Source organism: Aquila chrysaetos, chromosome 23 (genome assembly GCF_900496995.4).
Source record: "Aquila chrysaetos chrysaetos chromosome 23, bAquChr1.4, whole genome shotgun sequence".
Taxonomy (NCBI): domain Eukaryota; kingdom Metazoa; phylum Chordata; class Aves; order Accipitriformes; family Accipitridae; genus Aquila; species Aquila chrysaetos.
The window spans coordinates 16,852,072-16,868,389 of NC_044026.1; the positions used below are offsets into that span (position 1 = coordinate 16,852,072).

General features: G+C 38.8%; 1 protein-coding gene across 4 annotated transcripts in view; it reads left to right on the forward strand.

Annotated features, from left to right (window-relative positions):
- WWC3 (WWC family member 3) overlaps positions 1-16,318 on the forward strand; it is a 104,674-nt gene that overhangs the window by 49,798 nt on the left and 38,558 nt on the right. For all 4 annotated transcript variants that reach the window (XM_029998960.1, XM_029998961.1, XM_029998962.1 and 1 more), the window contains exons 6-8: positions 5,814-5,943; positions 12,170-12,319; positions 14,467-14,540. In XM_029998960.1, the coding sequence (XP_029854820.1) occupies positions 5,814-5,943; positions 12,170-12,319; positions 14,467-14,540 (354 nt within the window). The remainder of the gene's footprint in view (positions 1-5,813; positions 5,944-12,169; positions 12,320-14,466; positions 14,541-16,318) is intronic.

Genomic DNA, 16,318 nt, shown 5'->3' on the forward strand with positions numbered 1-16,318 from the left:
GGGGAGGCTGTGCACCACAACACTGCTGCTTCCTTTTACCTTATGGTCAGGCCGTCTCATTCTGCACGGTAGCTGATCTGTGTGTGTGCTGCAAATCTGATGGTCTGTGAGACTTCGGATTTTGTTGCGTGTCTGCAGAATGAGTGCATGTAAATGCGACTCCTCGTCTCCTCCCTGTGCGGAAAGGTAGCTTGGGGCAATTTGCCACTGCCCCCGGGGCTATTAGGCAGCCGGTGCTCTCTTCCCTTTGTGCTCAGTGGTGGCAAAGGTTGTGACCTGTTGTGGTGACCCTCTCCCTGCCACTCTTCCGACAGGCCATCAGATGGGAACTGGGAGACTTCCATCTGTGCGCTGCTTAGTCACCTACACACGTAGCACGTAAGCAGGGTGCCCGGTGGGGTAGGGAGAGAGGTTGCCAGGCCATGGGAAAGATGGCAGGTAAACACAGGTTGTTGTGGCTTCCAGATCTGTTCAGCGAGGCCAGGGGCTAGACCATGTGTTGAACAGCTCTTGCGTTTGCCTTGGACATGTGGCCATGCATTTAGAAATCTTGGCATTTTTTCCAGCGTGCATGTGAACGAACTGCCTAATGCAGGCGCTTCCTGAAAAACGTTAGAACTGTTGCATGTCTAATGTGTTTTGCAGCATAAGTACAGTATCTGTAGAAATATTTTGAGGCTTCGGATTTATTGTGTTGGTGCTACAAAGTATGGGCGCACGCTTTTGCTTCAGGAATTCTGGCAAAGTTTCAGGGATCCTGGAGCAATTAGGTTACTTATTTTCCAACTTTGATTTTGATTGGTATTATGTTAACAAAATGATATAAAGGGACATACTCAGATTTAACTTTTAAAGGAGAGGGAGTAGCCCATGCACTTCATATTGTTTGGGGTTTGGTTTGTTTTGGGTCTTTTGTTTGTTTTTTTTAAGCTTACAACGTTCTTTTGTTTTACAATGCATTTTAAAAGCTTCAGAGAAGAAAACTTTTTCAGCCAAAATCCTTCATTGGCAGATATAATGTAATAATTGGCAGGCATAAATATATTTTTATTGACTACACTAAGTATTTACAGGTAGTTAGGGGAATTGTTAATGTATGATATTAACTGAAAATTAGTAAAATAAAGCACTCAGTATATTGAAACAGCAAATATTTTAAGTAATAATTTAAGTATAGTCAATGTTTTAGGATGGTGGCCTAGATACATAAGCAGTAACAGAACAAAAGCAATTTTGTCTGAAGATTCTTAATCATATTTTCTTGAAGTGAGTAAGAATTGCCTTGCCTTTTCTACTTTATTTGTTTTCCTTCTGGTTATTGAGTTATTTTAAGGGTGTAGGTTCAATTGTTTTATAAAACGACTAACTAGTTGACTAGGATGATAAAAGTATTTGAAGGCCATTTGAAACTCAAGATTGTTTTAATTAATATAATTCATTTAAGATAGTGCAACTTTTTGAAAAGTAAAGTCTGCGAATGATTAAGAAGACAAATGTTAGTCTTGGATTTTAGCCCAACTGAAGTTGCCCGTACTCCAGGATGCAGTACAGGAGAGACATTCAAGAGAGGAATTACTTTAAAGCATATCTGATTAGTCAGTGGTCACTCTAATCATCTAGTTTAAAAGTTCAAGTATGAAAACCCAATGCTTCGGTGCTGCTCATTGCTGCTATTGCTACGGTCACCCTCTGTCCTGCTGGTGCACTGCGTGGCATTTGTTGTTGCTTGCTGAAGCTGGGGAGGATTGGAGTGAATTTCTGTCAGTGTTTGTGCCTTGCTGAGCTCTGCTCTCTGCAGTGACGACTTCACTTGTGAACCAGAGGCTTGTTGGTTTTTCTTTGGTTTGTGTTTTTAAGTAATTTTTTAATTGCCCTTCTGGTGAGATACGTGCTTTCTTTTGAGTATTTTGCTTCTAGTTGGAAGTGAGCCCATTTGGAGAGTACTCGCGCTAACAACTGAAGAGAGAAGTTTCTCTAGCGTCCTTGTGTAGTCTGCAGACAAATCAGGCTAAAAGCCTAACTGTGCTCTAGGCTGTCCCTGGGCGATCTCTCCCCTACCGCTTGTGTTTGTCAGGAGAGAAGGGTCACTCAAGTCAAGTACCAAAGCTGAAGTATTTTAGTTTTTGCATATCCACAAAGTAAGTATATTGTCTAAAAAGAAACTCATTGCTCCTTTTTTAAAATAAATATGCAGAATTTTTTTTTTTTTTAAGTTTCTTACATCTCAGACATTTTCCCCTTTTGTTACCTTTTCTAAACTTTTTGTCTGCATAATTTTTCTTCCTTCTTGTGCTAGGTCAAATCTTCAAGTAACTGCCAAACTGAGAATGGCATGCATCCTGTTCAGCTCTTTTAAAGCCGTGTTCTTCACTTTATTTCAAGTATAAGCCAAGAACAACATTAGGAGCTGTCACACTTGGACTTTACATCTGGCTGAATGTTTGCTTTGAAAGTCTGACCAGAATGGCATTATGAGCAGGTATCAGAACCTGCTGCCATGCGACTTCCTGGGCACCTCTGCTGGGTATAGCTCTTAGAGAAGAGACATATTTTATCGTGAGGGTGGTTAGGTTGCTCAGTATTTCCATCAATTTATTTTGCTGTCTGATTCAGATGCCTTTGTTAAATGCAAATCTCTTGCATTGACATTTTCCACATACAGTGTCTGCCTTGGACTGTGTTTTGTTTTCTGTTCTTTTTAATTTTAGTAAAATGGCTTAGCCATCTTTGAGGAGACAAAAAAAAAAAAAGACCCAACCCAAAAACCAAACCACAAAACAACTAGAGAAAAGTGGGGTTTTGTGGAGGGAGAGAGGATTAAAGTTTTTGGGGTTTTGGTTTTTTTTTTTAATACCTCTACAACTTCAATACGGTCAGAATTTCAAACTTTGTAATGCTGCAGCTTTTTATTAGGGCTGTGTTTTCTATTGTTTCATCTAAATTTGGCAATGTTGTGATAAGCCTTTGGACATCGCAGTCTGCCTTTGCCCACTGGAGACTTTCTGGAGCTCACCGTTTAAAGCCTGCAAAAATCCCACCCTGCGTGACAGTGTTCCTCAAGCTCCACAGCGCCTTTGCCCTAGGTGCGGCTGATCCTGTCGCAGTCCAGAGTTACAGGGTTAAAGGTGAGCCTTTTCTGGAACAAACTCCTTCCTCTGACCTGGCGCAGGGACTGAGGAGGAGGAGCAGTTCCTCCTCCCCTGTGTTTTCAGTGACCCTTCTGCTCGACGGCAGGAATTTTGGAGGAAGGCGTTTAGCAACAAAGGAAATGAAAACTTGGCCAGTTGGCTCTGAGAGCGGGGTGAACGCTGAGAGAAGTTGGGAGAGACAGGGAATTAGGACTGACTAAACAATTTGTAGCTACAGGCTAGTTTAGGGCATATGAGACCTGACAAAATGAAATTAGATTTTAACTCGGCTACAGACCTGTGCTTTGGTGAGGATGGGGGGAGTCTTGCGTATTTGAAGGCCTGTGGAGAACAATAGAGGAACATGGAAACTGCCCTATAGGACTGAAAGTATTGCAAGTGTATTAATAGTCTGTGTATCCTAGAAACATCTTCCTCAGCAAATGTATACTGTATTCATAGTTCTGGGTATTAGTTGAATGTTCTTTCTGTTCATACAAAGGTCTAATCTGTATTTGTATCATGCTATTTTCCATTAATAAAACGGAAGATTCCTGTTAACTTTGTGGCTTTCCAAACTAGAGCTTTATGAAAGGAGGTAACAGACAATAAATAACAAATAATTTTGTAAGATACTTAAGTCAGTTTGGGTTGACAGCAATACTGATTTAAGCTCAAATATTTCTGGCAGTAGAAACTTTTCTGATTCTTTCCTTAAACAAATACCAATTCATAAGTTGGGCTCCGAAGTGACGTCCAGGAACATGAATATGTGGGTAGCTGGACAAAAATCTGGTTGAAATTAAATAATTTCCTTTTCCTGAAATGCCACCTTGGACCTGGCAAACAGTATAATGAGCAGTTTTGTAGGAGGCATTTTCAGGTCTAATGTTTGGGCAGAATCTATGTTCTTAACATTAAGGTAACCTTCAGATAAAACCACATGTTATCTTTTTCATGTAACTTTTAATGAATTGGATTAGTAGTTTTACCATGGTTTTATCTAATCTTTTCAGGATTTTAACTATAGATTAGTGAAGACTCAAGTAAACGTCTTAAAAGGAAAACAAAACTAACCAAACCGAAAAACCCTTTAATCCACATGACATTTAAGTCCTTTCTTGTTCTTGAACCAAATATCATAAAGGCTTATATATTTTCTTATGCAACATGGGGAAAATTGTGTTTAAGTAGGAAGGTTGAGGTTCAGACTGACTTTGTGTTGACTCCAAAAGCAGGAACTGTCAGAAAAAAACAAACAAACCAAAACCATAGAAACCGAACTTGCATTTTTTTTTTCCTAAATATTGTGAGCTGCACAATAAAACCACAGGATTTTCATTCAAGCCTTTTGGTTTTTCATTTTAATATTTTAATTTTAAACCAAGTAATCTGCTGCAAGTGGAATTTCACTGATTTTGTTTAGCTGGCAGAACATGCTGAGTGAGTGTTCTTGACACTCTTAGCTTGATATAATACCTACCTTGAAACTTTTAGTTATCCTCAATATTTTAAATAGAATTTGAGTATTCTTGTCATATATGTATAGTGTACCCTCTCCTACTACATCCTTTTATAAACTGATGTCCTTTGTAATGACCGATGTATGTTTTATCTTTAATTCTGTTAACCAGAGTCACCTTTTCCTGGAGATGTTCATTCTTAGCATTGGCTTAGGGACCATTACACATACCACCTTTTTTCTATATACACCCTTTCTATGCTAGATTAACAGGAAAATTGAGGTTTTTCATATTTTAACAGGAATTTGACACAATTTTCACTAATGGCTGTGGGTAGCCTGTTAAAAACCCATAGCTTTTCATTGTAAATCTGAGACCAAATGGTGGTTCTAGTAAGTTCTGCAGAGTCTCTGGTCTTGTTCTTTATCTATAAATCAAAGCAAATTATGAAGATGGTACACTGGACTAGGCTTCTGTGTCCTGATCTGTTGTCCTTTACTATTGCAAACTGCTGGAAAAAAAGTGGATCAGACAGTGGATGTCCCACATAAGATGAGAGATTTTTATGGCAAGGTGGAAATGTTATTAGTACTTCAACCTCATGTAGTGAGTAGCACTCTTGCTGCTTGCTGAGTTTGCATTTGAAACCTTCTGGAATGGTCCCATGTGATGTTCCTTAGTGCAGGACAATGATGTCTTCTAGACAAGATACTCAAAGATGCCCATAGTGGCAGGAGAGCATTTGCAATAAAATTTTAGGAATTAAAAATTTCTTCCCAAGAAAATGAAATCCCTGTGTTAGAAACTTCTGAAGCAAGATCATATAGAAGTCCTGGAAGAGATGTTGTGATGTGTAGTGCTGCATGGAAAATATGACAGCTGGACTGCTAATATCTTTATTTTTTGAGTTATTACTGTGTAGGTTAGTTTTAGGTTGATATTACTTCTGTTGCGTGAAATAGTCCACAGACACTACCTGTAAGCTCGCTCTGTATTAGGACACTAAAACCAGGAAATTTGTTGGTTCTGCAGAACCTGGGTAAGTAATTGCATTGCTTTGTCTTTAGAGTGTACTTGGCACTGAGTGCTGTGTTAATTCCAAGTAGAGTATCGTTTTATTCCTGGAAATAAAGTGGTACATGAATGAACAACAGGTCTTAAAATGTCTATGGGCTTTCTGATTATGTGAAAATTCCTGAATTTGTCTTAATCTTTTCAACAGGATTGATCGTAAGATGTCAAGTGCTCATACAAATTATAGACTGGATGAAGCACAAGCTATAATGAGTGAGCTTCGAACCATAAAGAAAGCTATATGCACAGGTGAAAAAGAAAGGCAGGACCTTATGCAGGTAAAAAATACGCTACTGAACAAATAGCTGCTAAACAGTAATAACCTACCTCTATTTTCTTGTTTGTGATTGCACTGGGGTTACCAAGTTCAAATAAGGAAGTGGGTGGCCTACACTGATTTTTCTGTTTGATAATTGCTAATAGCAGGCAGCTTGAAAGAGGTAAGTAGTCATTGTCTGTACTGTGAACACAAGACTTTTTATGCATTTCTTATTTTTGTTTTAGATAATGTACTATTCTTACATTTAGATCAATGTCTTTATTGAATATAGCTTCTCTTGCTGCTGGCTGTATCAAAGACTGCTAGGGAGTAATTATGTTGCATTTTTAAAAAATCTTTAAGTTTTATGGTATTTGTTTTTCATTTTTTTTAATGTCTTTTTGTGTTACCTATAGTGAAGTAGGACTGAGAAGTCATGTGCTAAAATGTTTACGAGTTTGTCTACCGTGATTTTTTTCTTTTATAAGCATTTCACAAAACTGGATCTCTGTGTCACTATGCCACAGTTGGGCAATTCTCCTTTTTTTGCCCCAAATTCTCCTCTTAAGTACCCATATCAAGACACATGTTAATTTTAAATGTTCTCACAAAATCCTCAGACTATGATTAAATGTAATATATACAGAAACCGTCATGAAAGCTTTAAATGAATGCATGAGGATCATGGGGAGATACATGCCTGAGTAGTGACCAGACTTTTGAATGGATTCTGCATCCTGCTCTGAGCTCTCAGTTGCTATGTCTGCGTTATTAATGTGATGAGAGCTTGATCAAAGAGCCACGACTCTGCCACCGCAGGGACTTCACTATAGACTTGCCCAAATATGCTGCGCATACAGAGGGGTGTCAAGGACAGTTATCTTCACCCAGTCTTCTAACTGCTATGTGGAAAAAGGCATCTTTGTTACCTAAATTTTTGGGACCGTACTAAGTTAATATTGCCATTCAAACATTTTCTTTCAGTTTTCTCTGCAGTAGTGTTTCACTGGTATTTTTTTAATTGTTAAATGATATGTGTAGCTTGTAACCTACATATAATGAATATCCATAGTTATACAATTATTCAGTCTCCAAAGCATTACCCAAAGGTCAGCTGATGGACCACAAATCCTTGTTCAAGTAGACAGAACACTTAAGTCACTATGAAAAGTTTCTGCCTTGGCAACTTTTAACATATTTGATATTTTGCGTTGGCCAAGTTTTAAAGTAATTCTCAGTCTTCCACATGCCTGGCTAGCAAGAAACGATTAGAAAGGCAGTTCTTCATGGATGCAGTGACGCACATTTTAGGAAACTAACTGGTAATTTAAAGACTTGTGTGTGAGATCTTGGAGCAGCTTAACTACTGGCCTTGTTTTAACTCCCCCACTAGATTTTTTTTTTTTTTTTTCCCCTTCCCCTTTTCCTTACATTTGCAGTCCTCAGTGGCACTAAATCTAGCTGTAAACATTGAGATGTCTTGAAAATCATATCTATTAAACCAACTTCAGGTGCACTTGCAGTTTCTTTAAATACAGTGTTGAGGGAATTAGAAGTCTAGGATCAAGCTTACCATCAAGGATTGGGCAATGCTGGCAGCACCGGCATGTAGAGGTTGCACAAGACAGAAGTGAAAACGAAAAGTGTTGCCATCCTTCTTCATGGGTCTACGTGATGTACAGGAAATATCAGTCGAGGAGGTATCATTTTTGTAATTAATGACAAACTGTTGTGATAGCATCCAATAATAGACATACAGCCCAGGAGAATCTAGAAGTTCCACACAGGCCTAGCATGCAAAACAGTTCTGCACGTTTTGTTGCAATTGTAGTAAGGGATTAAATGCCATAGTTTACAGTATCTACAGTTGTAAAAATTGTGTTTTTCTGCCAATTTACTGTGCTCCGCAAAAATATCCAGCTTCCTGCCTGATCTTTTTAAAAATTTTGACCAGAAAAAATTTTATTATTTTTGTTGTCACTAAACTTTTCTGTGTTTTGCCTTTTTATGATTAGTTGAAGATTATTGTTATGGATTTATTTAGCCTTGTCAAACAAGTGCAAGTCTATTTTAAGTATCTTCCTAATGAGTTCAGAATTTGATTTTTAATTTCCTATCAGTTTTGAAATTGTTTTGTCCTCGAATATGCTACATTTTAAAGTTACTGTTGGTAAAACAAGCTTTCATAGAATGGTTTGGGTTGGAAGGGACCTTTAAAGATCATCTCGTCTAACCCCCCTGCCACGGGCAGGGACACCTTCCACCAGACCAGGTTGCTCCAAGCCCCATCCAACCCGGCCTTGAACACTGCCAGGGATGGGGCATCCTGGGCAAAATCTCTGGGCAACCTGTTCCAGTGCCTCACCACCCTCACAGGGAGGAACTTTTTCCTTACATCTAATCTAAATCTACCCTCTTTCAGTTTAAAGCCGTTACCCCTTGTCCTGTCACTACATGACCTTGTACAAAGTCCCTCTCCAGCTTTCCTGTAGGTCCCCTTTAGGTGCTGGAAGGCCAGTATAAGGTCTCCCTGGAGCCTTTTCTTCTCCAGGCTGAACAACCCCAACTCTCTCAGCCTGTCTTTGTAGGAGAGGTGCTCCAGCCCTCTGATCATCTTTGTGGCCCTCCTCTGGGCTCGCTCCAACAGGTCCATGTCCTTCTTATGTTGGGGGCCCCAGAGCTGAACACAGTACTCCAGGTGGGGTCTAACGAGAGCTTTCTTATGAAAAACTTTTTGTTTTGAAAGCTGTTTATAGGGGAGTTTGAAGTATTGTGTAAACAGATGGGGATTTATTATTTCAGAGAAAGGAAATAGACAGTTTCTTACTATTTCTTAATTTAAATCTGGCCAGTGTAAGCAACAGAACTAAACATAGTAGAAGTGACTCAGTCGTGTGTAGGTGCTTGGAAAATTGTAGCTGTCATAGAAAGATGGTAATTGGATTGACTTGTGTGGGAGAGAAGGCTGACCAGGGAAGGAGAGAGTGGTCAGATTTAAACTGGGTGCTGTGGTTACAAAGCAAGCCAGATATGCAGTGTCACAGCTCTAAAGAAATGGGTGAACTTTTTATGTAAGATTGAGTAATCAAGGTGCGTGGTTAGGTTCCTGAAAGCAGCATATGTGTGTGTGTGTCCCTCCTCCTGCCCCCCCTTCCCTTTCTTACTTTTGTTTTTGTTCCAGTATGTGCATGTGCTTTTAAAATGTTGTCCTTTATCCTTAGGAAGCATTGGGTTTTGGGTTTTGTGTTTTTTTCTTTTTTTTTTTCCTTTTCCTTTCTTTTCTTTACCAGTTAAGCAGGCTAAATAGGTTAGATAGGAACTGCAATGAAATCATATGTGGCAGAGAGCTCCTAAATCAGATAGCAACAGACAATGATGAAATGACAGTGCTCATTTCTCTCTTTTTGGGTAGGTCTGGGCTGGTGTGCCTAGAACTTCACATCCATATTGATAGGCTGGTCTGGCAGATTCTGTGGGATTGCCATAAACAATCCATAAACCCCAGACGAAAGATGGATTCTTCCACATAGCTGGGGAGGATATTACTCCTAACAGTTTATGTAAATTGTTTCTATCTAAAAGTATGCTAACTCAGGTTATAATTTTCCACGTTAGGATTGCTGGAGGCTTTGCTTTCACTTACCCAGCTAGAAGGACTCAAAGCATATATGTTTAGCCTAGAGCATAGTCACCTATGCGTGTAGATGTAAGGTAAGGTGATGCTACTTGGTGATTGCCACCTGCCAAATGCTATGTAATTTTTAAGTAGTATCCAGGGTTCAGCAAGTGTACCGGGATAGGAAGCCTGGCCAGCAGCCAAACAGCCCTTCATTAGCTGCCAGGGAAGTGGTGGACGGTGTCAGGAGCACACCAGGAGCACATAAAGTAGCTGAAATAGAGGCAAAAGTTCTGGCATTGGGATCTTTGGTGTTACGTACGTCTGTAACATAATATGTGTTAACCAAAAGTGCCAAACGGGACATAGCTTATTTGGGAGAAACCTCAGGCTTTCTGAATCGTCCATTTTTGTTCATATGACTGGCTCTGCTTTACTGGGAAGAGGACATGTTAGACGTTCGATGTTTGTGTAGCTATTCTTTGAAATTGTTATTTCCATGTTATAAACGCATTAGGGATCTATCTTGATTGTCCATACAGCAGGAGACTGACAGGACTGGATGATTTCCAGTGAGATTTGAAGAAGAGAGTTAGACAGGAGTCTGCAATTTTCAGTTTTCATAAAGTGGAAGACGTTCTGGGTTTTTTGCCACGTGGTGGAGCAGTTAATTTTGCGGCAAGTCTGGGAGGATAAAGGGACACTAGCTAGGGACTTCTCGGCAACATAACTTGAAATTGAATTTTTCTGTCTCAGGGCTGAGAAGAAACTATTTCGTCCTTCACAACTAAGATGGCACAGTTCAATTGGGAGGTGGTAGAAGAATTGGCTTTTTCGGGGGACCCAGGACAAATTGACCTTCCGGAGGCAAGTAGCGGTAGCCTTGTCCCATGGCCGGTGTGCCGGGCATCGCTCTGCGCTGTCCTCTGTCCCTGCCAGGGCTGAGCACAAAATCCCAGCCCCGCTCGGACCTTGTAGTATCAGCAGACGGAGAGCGGAGAGGGAGCTGCGTCTCGCCCTGCCTTTCCCTCAGGAAGAAGACAAAGCCTGTGACTGGGGGAGCACAGGCCGCCCGCTCCTGTGGCTAGGGAGCCCGCTCCTTCATTCCCCCTGCACCACGCTGCCTGTTTTCCCCCTTTTTCATCTCGTGGAGGCAGGCCTGAGGGAGGGACCGGTATATAATGAGAACAAAATGTATGACAGAAATGGAGGCCACCAGAAAAAGCTGCTTTTCCTGGCTGGTTTCGGGCCTGCCGCAGTTCCTGTGGATGCTTCCCAGGCTCCGAAACCGGACGCCGTCGTCTTCAAGGCGGCCTTGCTGTTCCTGTGAGCGGCAACCAGTTGCTGTTACGCGGGTTTGTCGTCTTGGCTCCGTTAGTTGAATTTGTCATAAGAAAAGGCAGCGTTGACATGTTATCCTCTGTAAACTGCGCTTTGAAGACTAAGAAATCTGGTAATTGGATACGGACAGTAACTGGGGCTTGTTGCAAGTCACCAGTTGTCAGAGCCACTGAGATTCCTGAGGGCCAGACTTTTCCCTGCGCGGTGCTTCAGATTTGTCTCTGATTCTGCAGTTTACACACCGGAGTAAGCAGTTTTGAGAGTTTTTATGTGTATTTTTAGAACCAAGTGGTTTGATTATGTTATGATTTATAAATTGATACAGCTCTTCAAATTTCTGATAAATTTTTTTTCAGATAATTTGATTACCCTTTATCTTCTGGTGAGGGGACAGAATTTAATTTTTTAACGTCTTTTTTTTTTTTTATGTTTTTTTGATGCATAATACTTGGGGCCTTTGTCATAAATGACAGCCTGCACAGTGGTTTTGTTATTGCTACTACATTATCTGTAATTTTTGAAAAAGAGAGCGTGCACAATCAGAAAATAAAAGCAATATTAACAACTTTTTTTTTTTAAAGGAATTTTAAAAGCCTGCCAACCAAGCTTGTATTGTCGAACAAGTTGCTATTTTGTGTGATTCTCTCTTATTCTCCTTTCCCCTTAAAGACTGCTTGAGGTGTCTGCTTTACCCTCACAGCTTGTGTCATCGTCTAGACATCTCAGAGATGTCCCTTGCTTAACCCAAAGTGTAAAATATCTCTTAACTATGTGAGCCTTGGGTAAGAGAGCACAAGGGTGAAATCAGCTGTCATAAACCTACAATCAATACAAGGTATTCATCAAGCTGCATGTGATAGCAGTAGTGGCTAAGGAATGTAACCTGTGCAGAAGATGGCAAAAGGGCAGGTGAATCACATTTGTCTTCCCTATCAGCTAACCTGAAAGTTGACAGCTGCTAGATTTAAAGAACTGTAAGCCATACAAAAGCTGAAATATTCATAGGTTTAAAAGAAATAATTTAAAATCTGTTTACTGTTAGATGCATCTTTTAAAAGGAGAGGTTTATTTCAAAGCAAAGCTTCTGCTTGTTAGTAACACTACGATGAATTTTACTTTCTGTAAATAGCTCTTTATAGGCAAGCTACCTGTCATATTTCTAAAATGAAATTTTTTTCTTTGTTTTCTCTTAATAAAAGAATTATAAAAATCAGTTTTTCTGATTTTTTTTCTTTCTTTCATGGGTTGTTTTTTTTTTGTTGTTTTTTTTAAATCTCTTCTCCTGTAGAGCCTGGCCAAGTTAACAGATGGATTCAGGAATAGCTGTTGTATTACAGATTCCCTGCAGGATATCCAGCACAATTCTAGTTCGCTCAGTGACTCCTGTTTACCTCAACAACACTGCGATGCTTGTTCACAGACTGACATCACTGGAGAGGTATGTGTTCCTATGCGAGACATTTGCTGTAGAAAATAAGCTGCTTTTGTGCTTTAGTGATACATTGTTATTTCCTGTTTTAATTTAAGAGGTGTTGGCTGTAGCAGAGCGAAAAATGCAAAGCAATATTGGTGGTGAGGGAGTTGCATTTGCTTATTGTTTCCAGAGAATGTGAGCGGCTCTCATGAGTGGTGGGCTTTGCGGTTCTGCTCCTTGAGCGTGGCACAGGGGCGTAGCAGTGTGCTTGCAGGTCAGGGACAGGTAAAGTCAGCTCCCAGGCTCAGCCAGCCCGGCAGAGCACTTCTCGCGTCATCACTTTGGTGACTGCAGGTTCATCTCTTGAGTAATAACTCTCGCTGAGGTGTCCACAGGCCTCTTCTCTTCATGTTACCAGCTCTGATTTACTGATATGTGTAATGATGCAGGAAGGAAGAAAACGCTTTAGCCAGCTTGAAGTTGCAGTAGAGACTTGATTGTGCAACAGCACGAGATGTTAGTATTCTGGTAGTAGTGATGGATGGGGGTTTTTTTTTGTTTGTTTGTTTTGGTTGGTTGGTTGGGGTTTTTTTAATCTTGGGTTTATCATGCTTGTCATCATTGTTCATATACATCAAAGATGTAGGGTAGACCTCTGTTCCTTTCCTCTGTCTGAGACAAGGGGAGTATTTGTTAGAGTCTCAAAGTATTTTTCTTAAAAACTAACAAAACTTATGATCTTGTCTGTTTATGCTCAAATATGCCTTTAAATATGGTATTTGAGAAGAACATATTAGTATTCCTTGGAAATAGTTCTGTGTGAATGAAATTGTGTATTCCAAATAATAAAAATTTGGCTTACACTAGTACTATGGCAGCCTAGCTGTTCTTGAGCAATAAAACATTTGCTTTGGTGGATGAGATTGACAACAAAGCAAGACAACAACCTGTTTGTAGTTTGTTATAGTACTATAGTTTGGATGTTATTCCACATTTGGTTAGAAATTTTTATTGAACTATGTAACTTTTTAATTGTAGGCTTTTATCATCCCATTTCTCCCCTATTGTCTTCTTTCACTGCTGACTAGTTGCCGAGTTGGATGTCTCCAGAGGGCCTTTGCAGAAGAGGAAATCTGTGCTTTTAAGAAGATTTACTTCTAAAGCATCTAAGAAATCTTAGCTAACACTAGGCTGTCTTTCAGTGTGTTAGGTAGATGGTGCCTTTGGGATGTAATTTTTGAGACTGGTGGTGGATGTGATTACTGAATTCCAAAATGAATTACCAAAAGGAGCATAGCAGCGTTTTCCCATTCACAATACACATTGAGTGCCATCCAAGACAAGCCAAGTACAGTCTGAAAATTGTGTTTATCAGGTGTAGGTTTTTTGTTAGGAAAATAAAATTACATAATTATGTCAGTTGTTTTCCTGAATTATTAGTAGTGGAATGTGAGTAAAAAAGAGGTGCATTTTTTACATGTGTGATGATGATGAAGAGAGCAAAAGCAGCAGTTAGATGAGAAATCCGAAGGTGCAGCAATGCACTTAAATAGGGACTTGGGTTTTAAGTATTAGACTGTATACAGACTTTTGAAGAGGGGAACTGCTGATGCCCTAAGATGGAGAGAAGTTGCTGTAGAAACTGGACTGTATGCAGTAGGAGTTGTAGCATAAATGCACGTTCTACGACTGGTTCAAGGATCAGGTGATGTTTTTGTAATAGTGTTTAAAATGCACTAATGATCTAAGTGTTGGGTAATACATCACAGTACAGGGAATATAATCTGAATTACTTCTAATTAAACTATCCATAACATAGCTGTATCAAGTAGTAAAATATTTCAATTAAAAATACTCTTTGTGTTTTAGACTTGGATAAAGTTGAAAAGCTTTGACCATTCATCAGTGATTCTGTTTCCTAACACTCGGATTTCCAGGATCATAATTTATTGAAAGGGCTCATTTATCTTCTGTATTTTTAGCAATAACCAGTTTTGTATTTCTAAAGCATAAATTTGATTTTTATTATGTTATTACTTAAAGCATTGAGGTTTTTTTAGTGAGTCCAGCAAGTGAAACTAATTTATCCCTTTCTTTGTTGTGAGAGTGTTTTTAAAATCTCATTTCTCTCTCTCTTTCCCCCCCTTCCTTGCTCTGCAACTCTGCAAAAGTTTGGATTTGATGACAAAACAAGACTCGTAGACAAAGTAAGACTGAACTGGCAATATGAAGAGGCCAAGAAAAGGTAATTAAAGATAAATTTGTTGGTTTTAATTTTTACTCTTGTGATTAAAGTTTTCAAAGTAGAACTGGAACCAGCCTCCTAGCTGAAATGTCTTTAGGAAGAGTAATTTGCTTACTATTGAATAGCTTACAGGTAATAAAAACTTAGGTAAACATAAGACTTTATCATAAGATTATTATATTTGTTTGCAGAGATAAAGCTAAATGTCAGCGCTATTCTACACTTGTATAAACACAAAATTGCAGTAGTTTAATTGAACCATTTTACATTTTTCCCCCTTCTTCTCAAACCTCAGTATGAACAATTTTTAAATTTACACTTATCAGCCTAGTCTGTCAGTACATTCGGAGCTTTGCATACCTGTGTTCTAAGTTCAGTGTACTGAAGTAGTGAACTCAGTGTGAAGAAAGAATGCAGAATTTCCTGTGAGATAAATGAAGATGTTCAGAACTGAACAAAAGGTTACATAAAAATAAATGTTGAGATTGGAAAAAAAAATCTGATAAAAATAATAAAAAAATAAAAATTACTTGAAATAGATTAATTTTTCACTAAGTCCTTCAATCTAATTGCTTATCATAAGTATTTCTTTTGTGAAGGTCAGTCTTGCAGTGTTTTTTCATGGCTTTGTAAAAGTAATCTATTCTTATTTAGTACTATTTTAAAAATACTATCTAGTAGTGTAGTTTAGTGGGTCCTCATTTAACCTCATTGTTTTCAAACTATTTCCCACATATTCAGGACAATAGTGCAGGGATACATGATGACTTGAATGCAGTAATTTTATGCATTTATTTAATTTGTGCTGATAGAACATTCTTTTATTAAAATTGACTGACACTTAAAAGATTCTGTATAGTTAACTTTGAAAACCTTAGGTTTTTAATTTTTTTTTAAGTTAGGGTTTTTCTTTTTCCTTTTCAACTTTGCCTATTTTGCCAGTTTTTTACTTCTCTCAGAACAAGGATTTAAAGAAAGTTCACTACTTTTGCCTCATTTTTTTCATATTTTGGTGACTTTTTCTTTGGGGGAAACTGTAATACTGTCATATGTCTTGGCAGGGATTGGAAGCTTTATAGGGCAATTCACCGTTTTGTTGTTCTTGGAAAATTTACCCACATTTGGACGCAATATCAGCTTCAAAAAAAAATTAAATTGATGCAAGCATGTCAGAGATACACAGCTAAATATTCAGGATTTGTAACTGGAATGAGAGTCTGAATTGTAAAATACTGCATGTGAATACCAGTGACTATTACCTAATAAAGGTTAAATAATTGGGCATAAAAATAGGGCAAAACAAAAACCAGTCAGTGTCCTGTTTGGTCACAGGCTTAATCCTTAGCAGTTAATAGTCCAGTGATAATTTAGGGGTTCATGACAGTTGCTGAAAGATGGAGCATAGCATTTCATTTTATACTGTTTAGTTTAGCAGAGCCACTGGTGCTGTGAAGATTTTAATAAATGTTTTTAGTTAGTTTTCTGACATACCTTTTCTATGTGTTTTTCAAAATAATTATCTTCTTGTGTGTTACTGCAGAGAAAAGATAGAGTGGCGGGGGGTTTTTTGGTGGTGTGGTTGTGTGGGGTTTTTTTTTTTTTTTTTTTTGAGTAGCAGAAGCACTTCTCAGCTGGAAATGCGGAACATTTGTTTATGCGTGGAATGCAGTATTTCTGAACATCAGAAGTGAGCTGGGGTTTGATGTTAATTAAGTGTAGAAAATCCGGGTAACTAACGTTCCAGCTAGAGAATAGTAATTGCAATAAGGGTAGTTTTG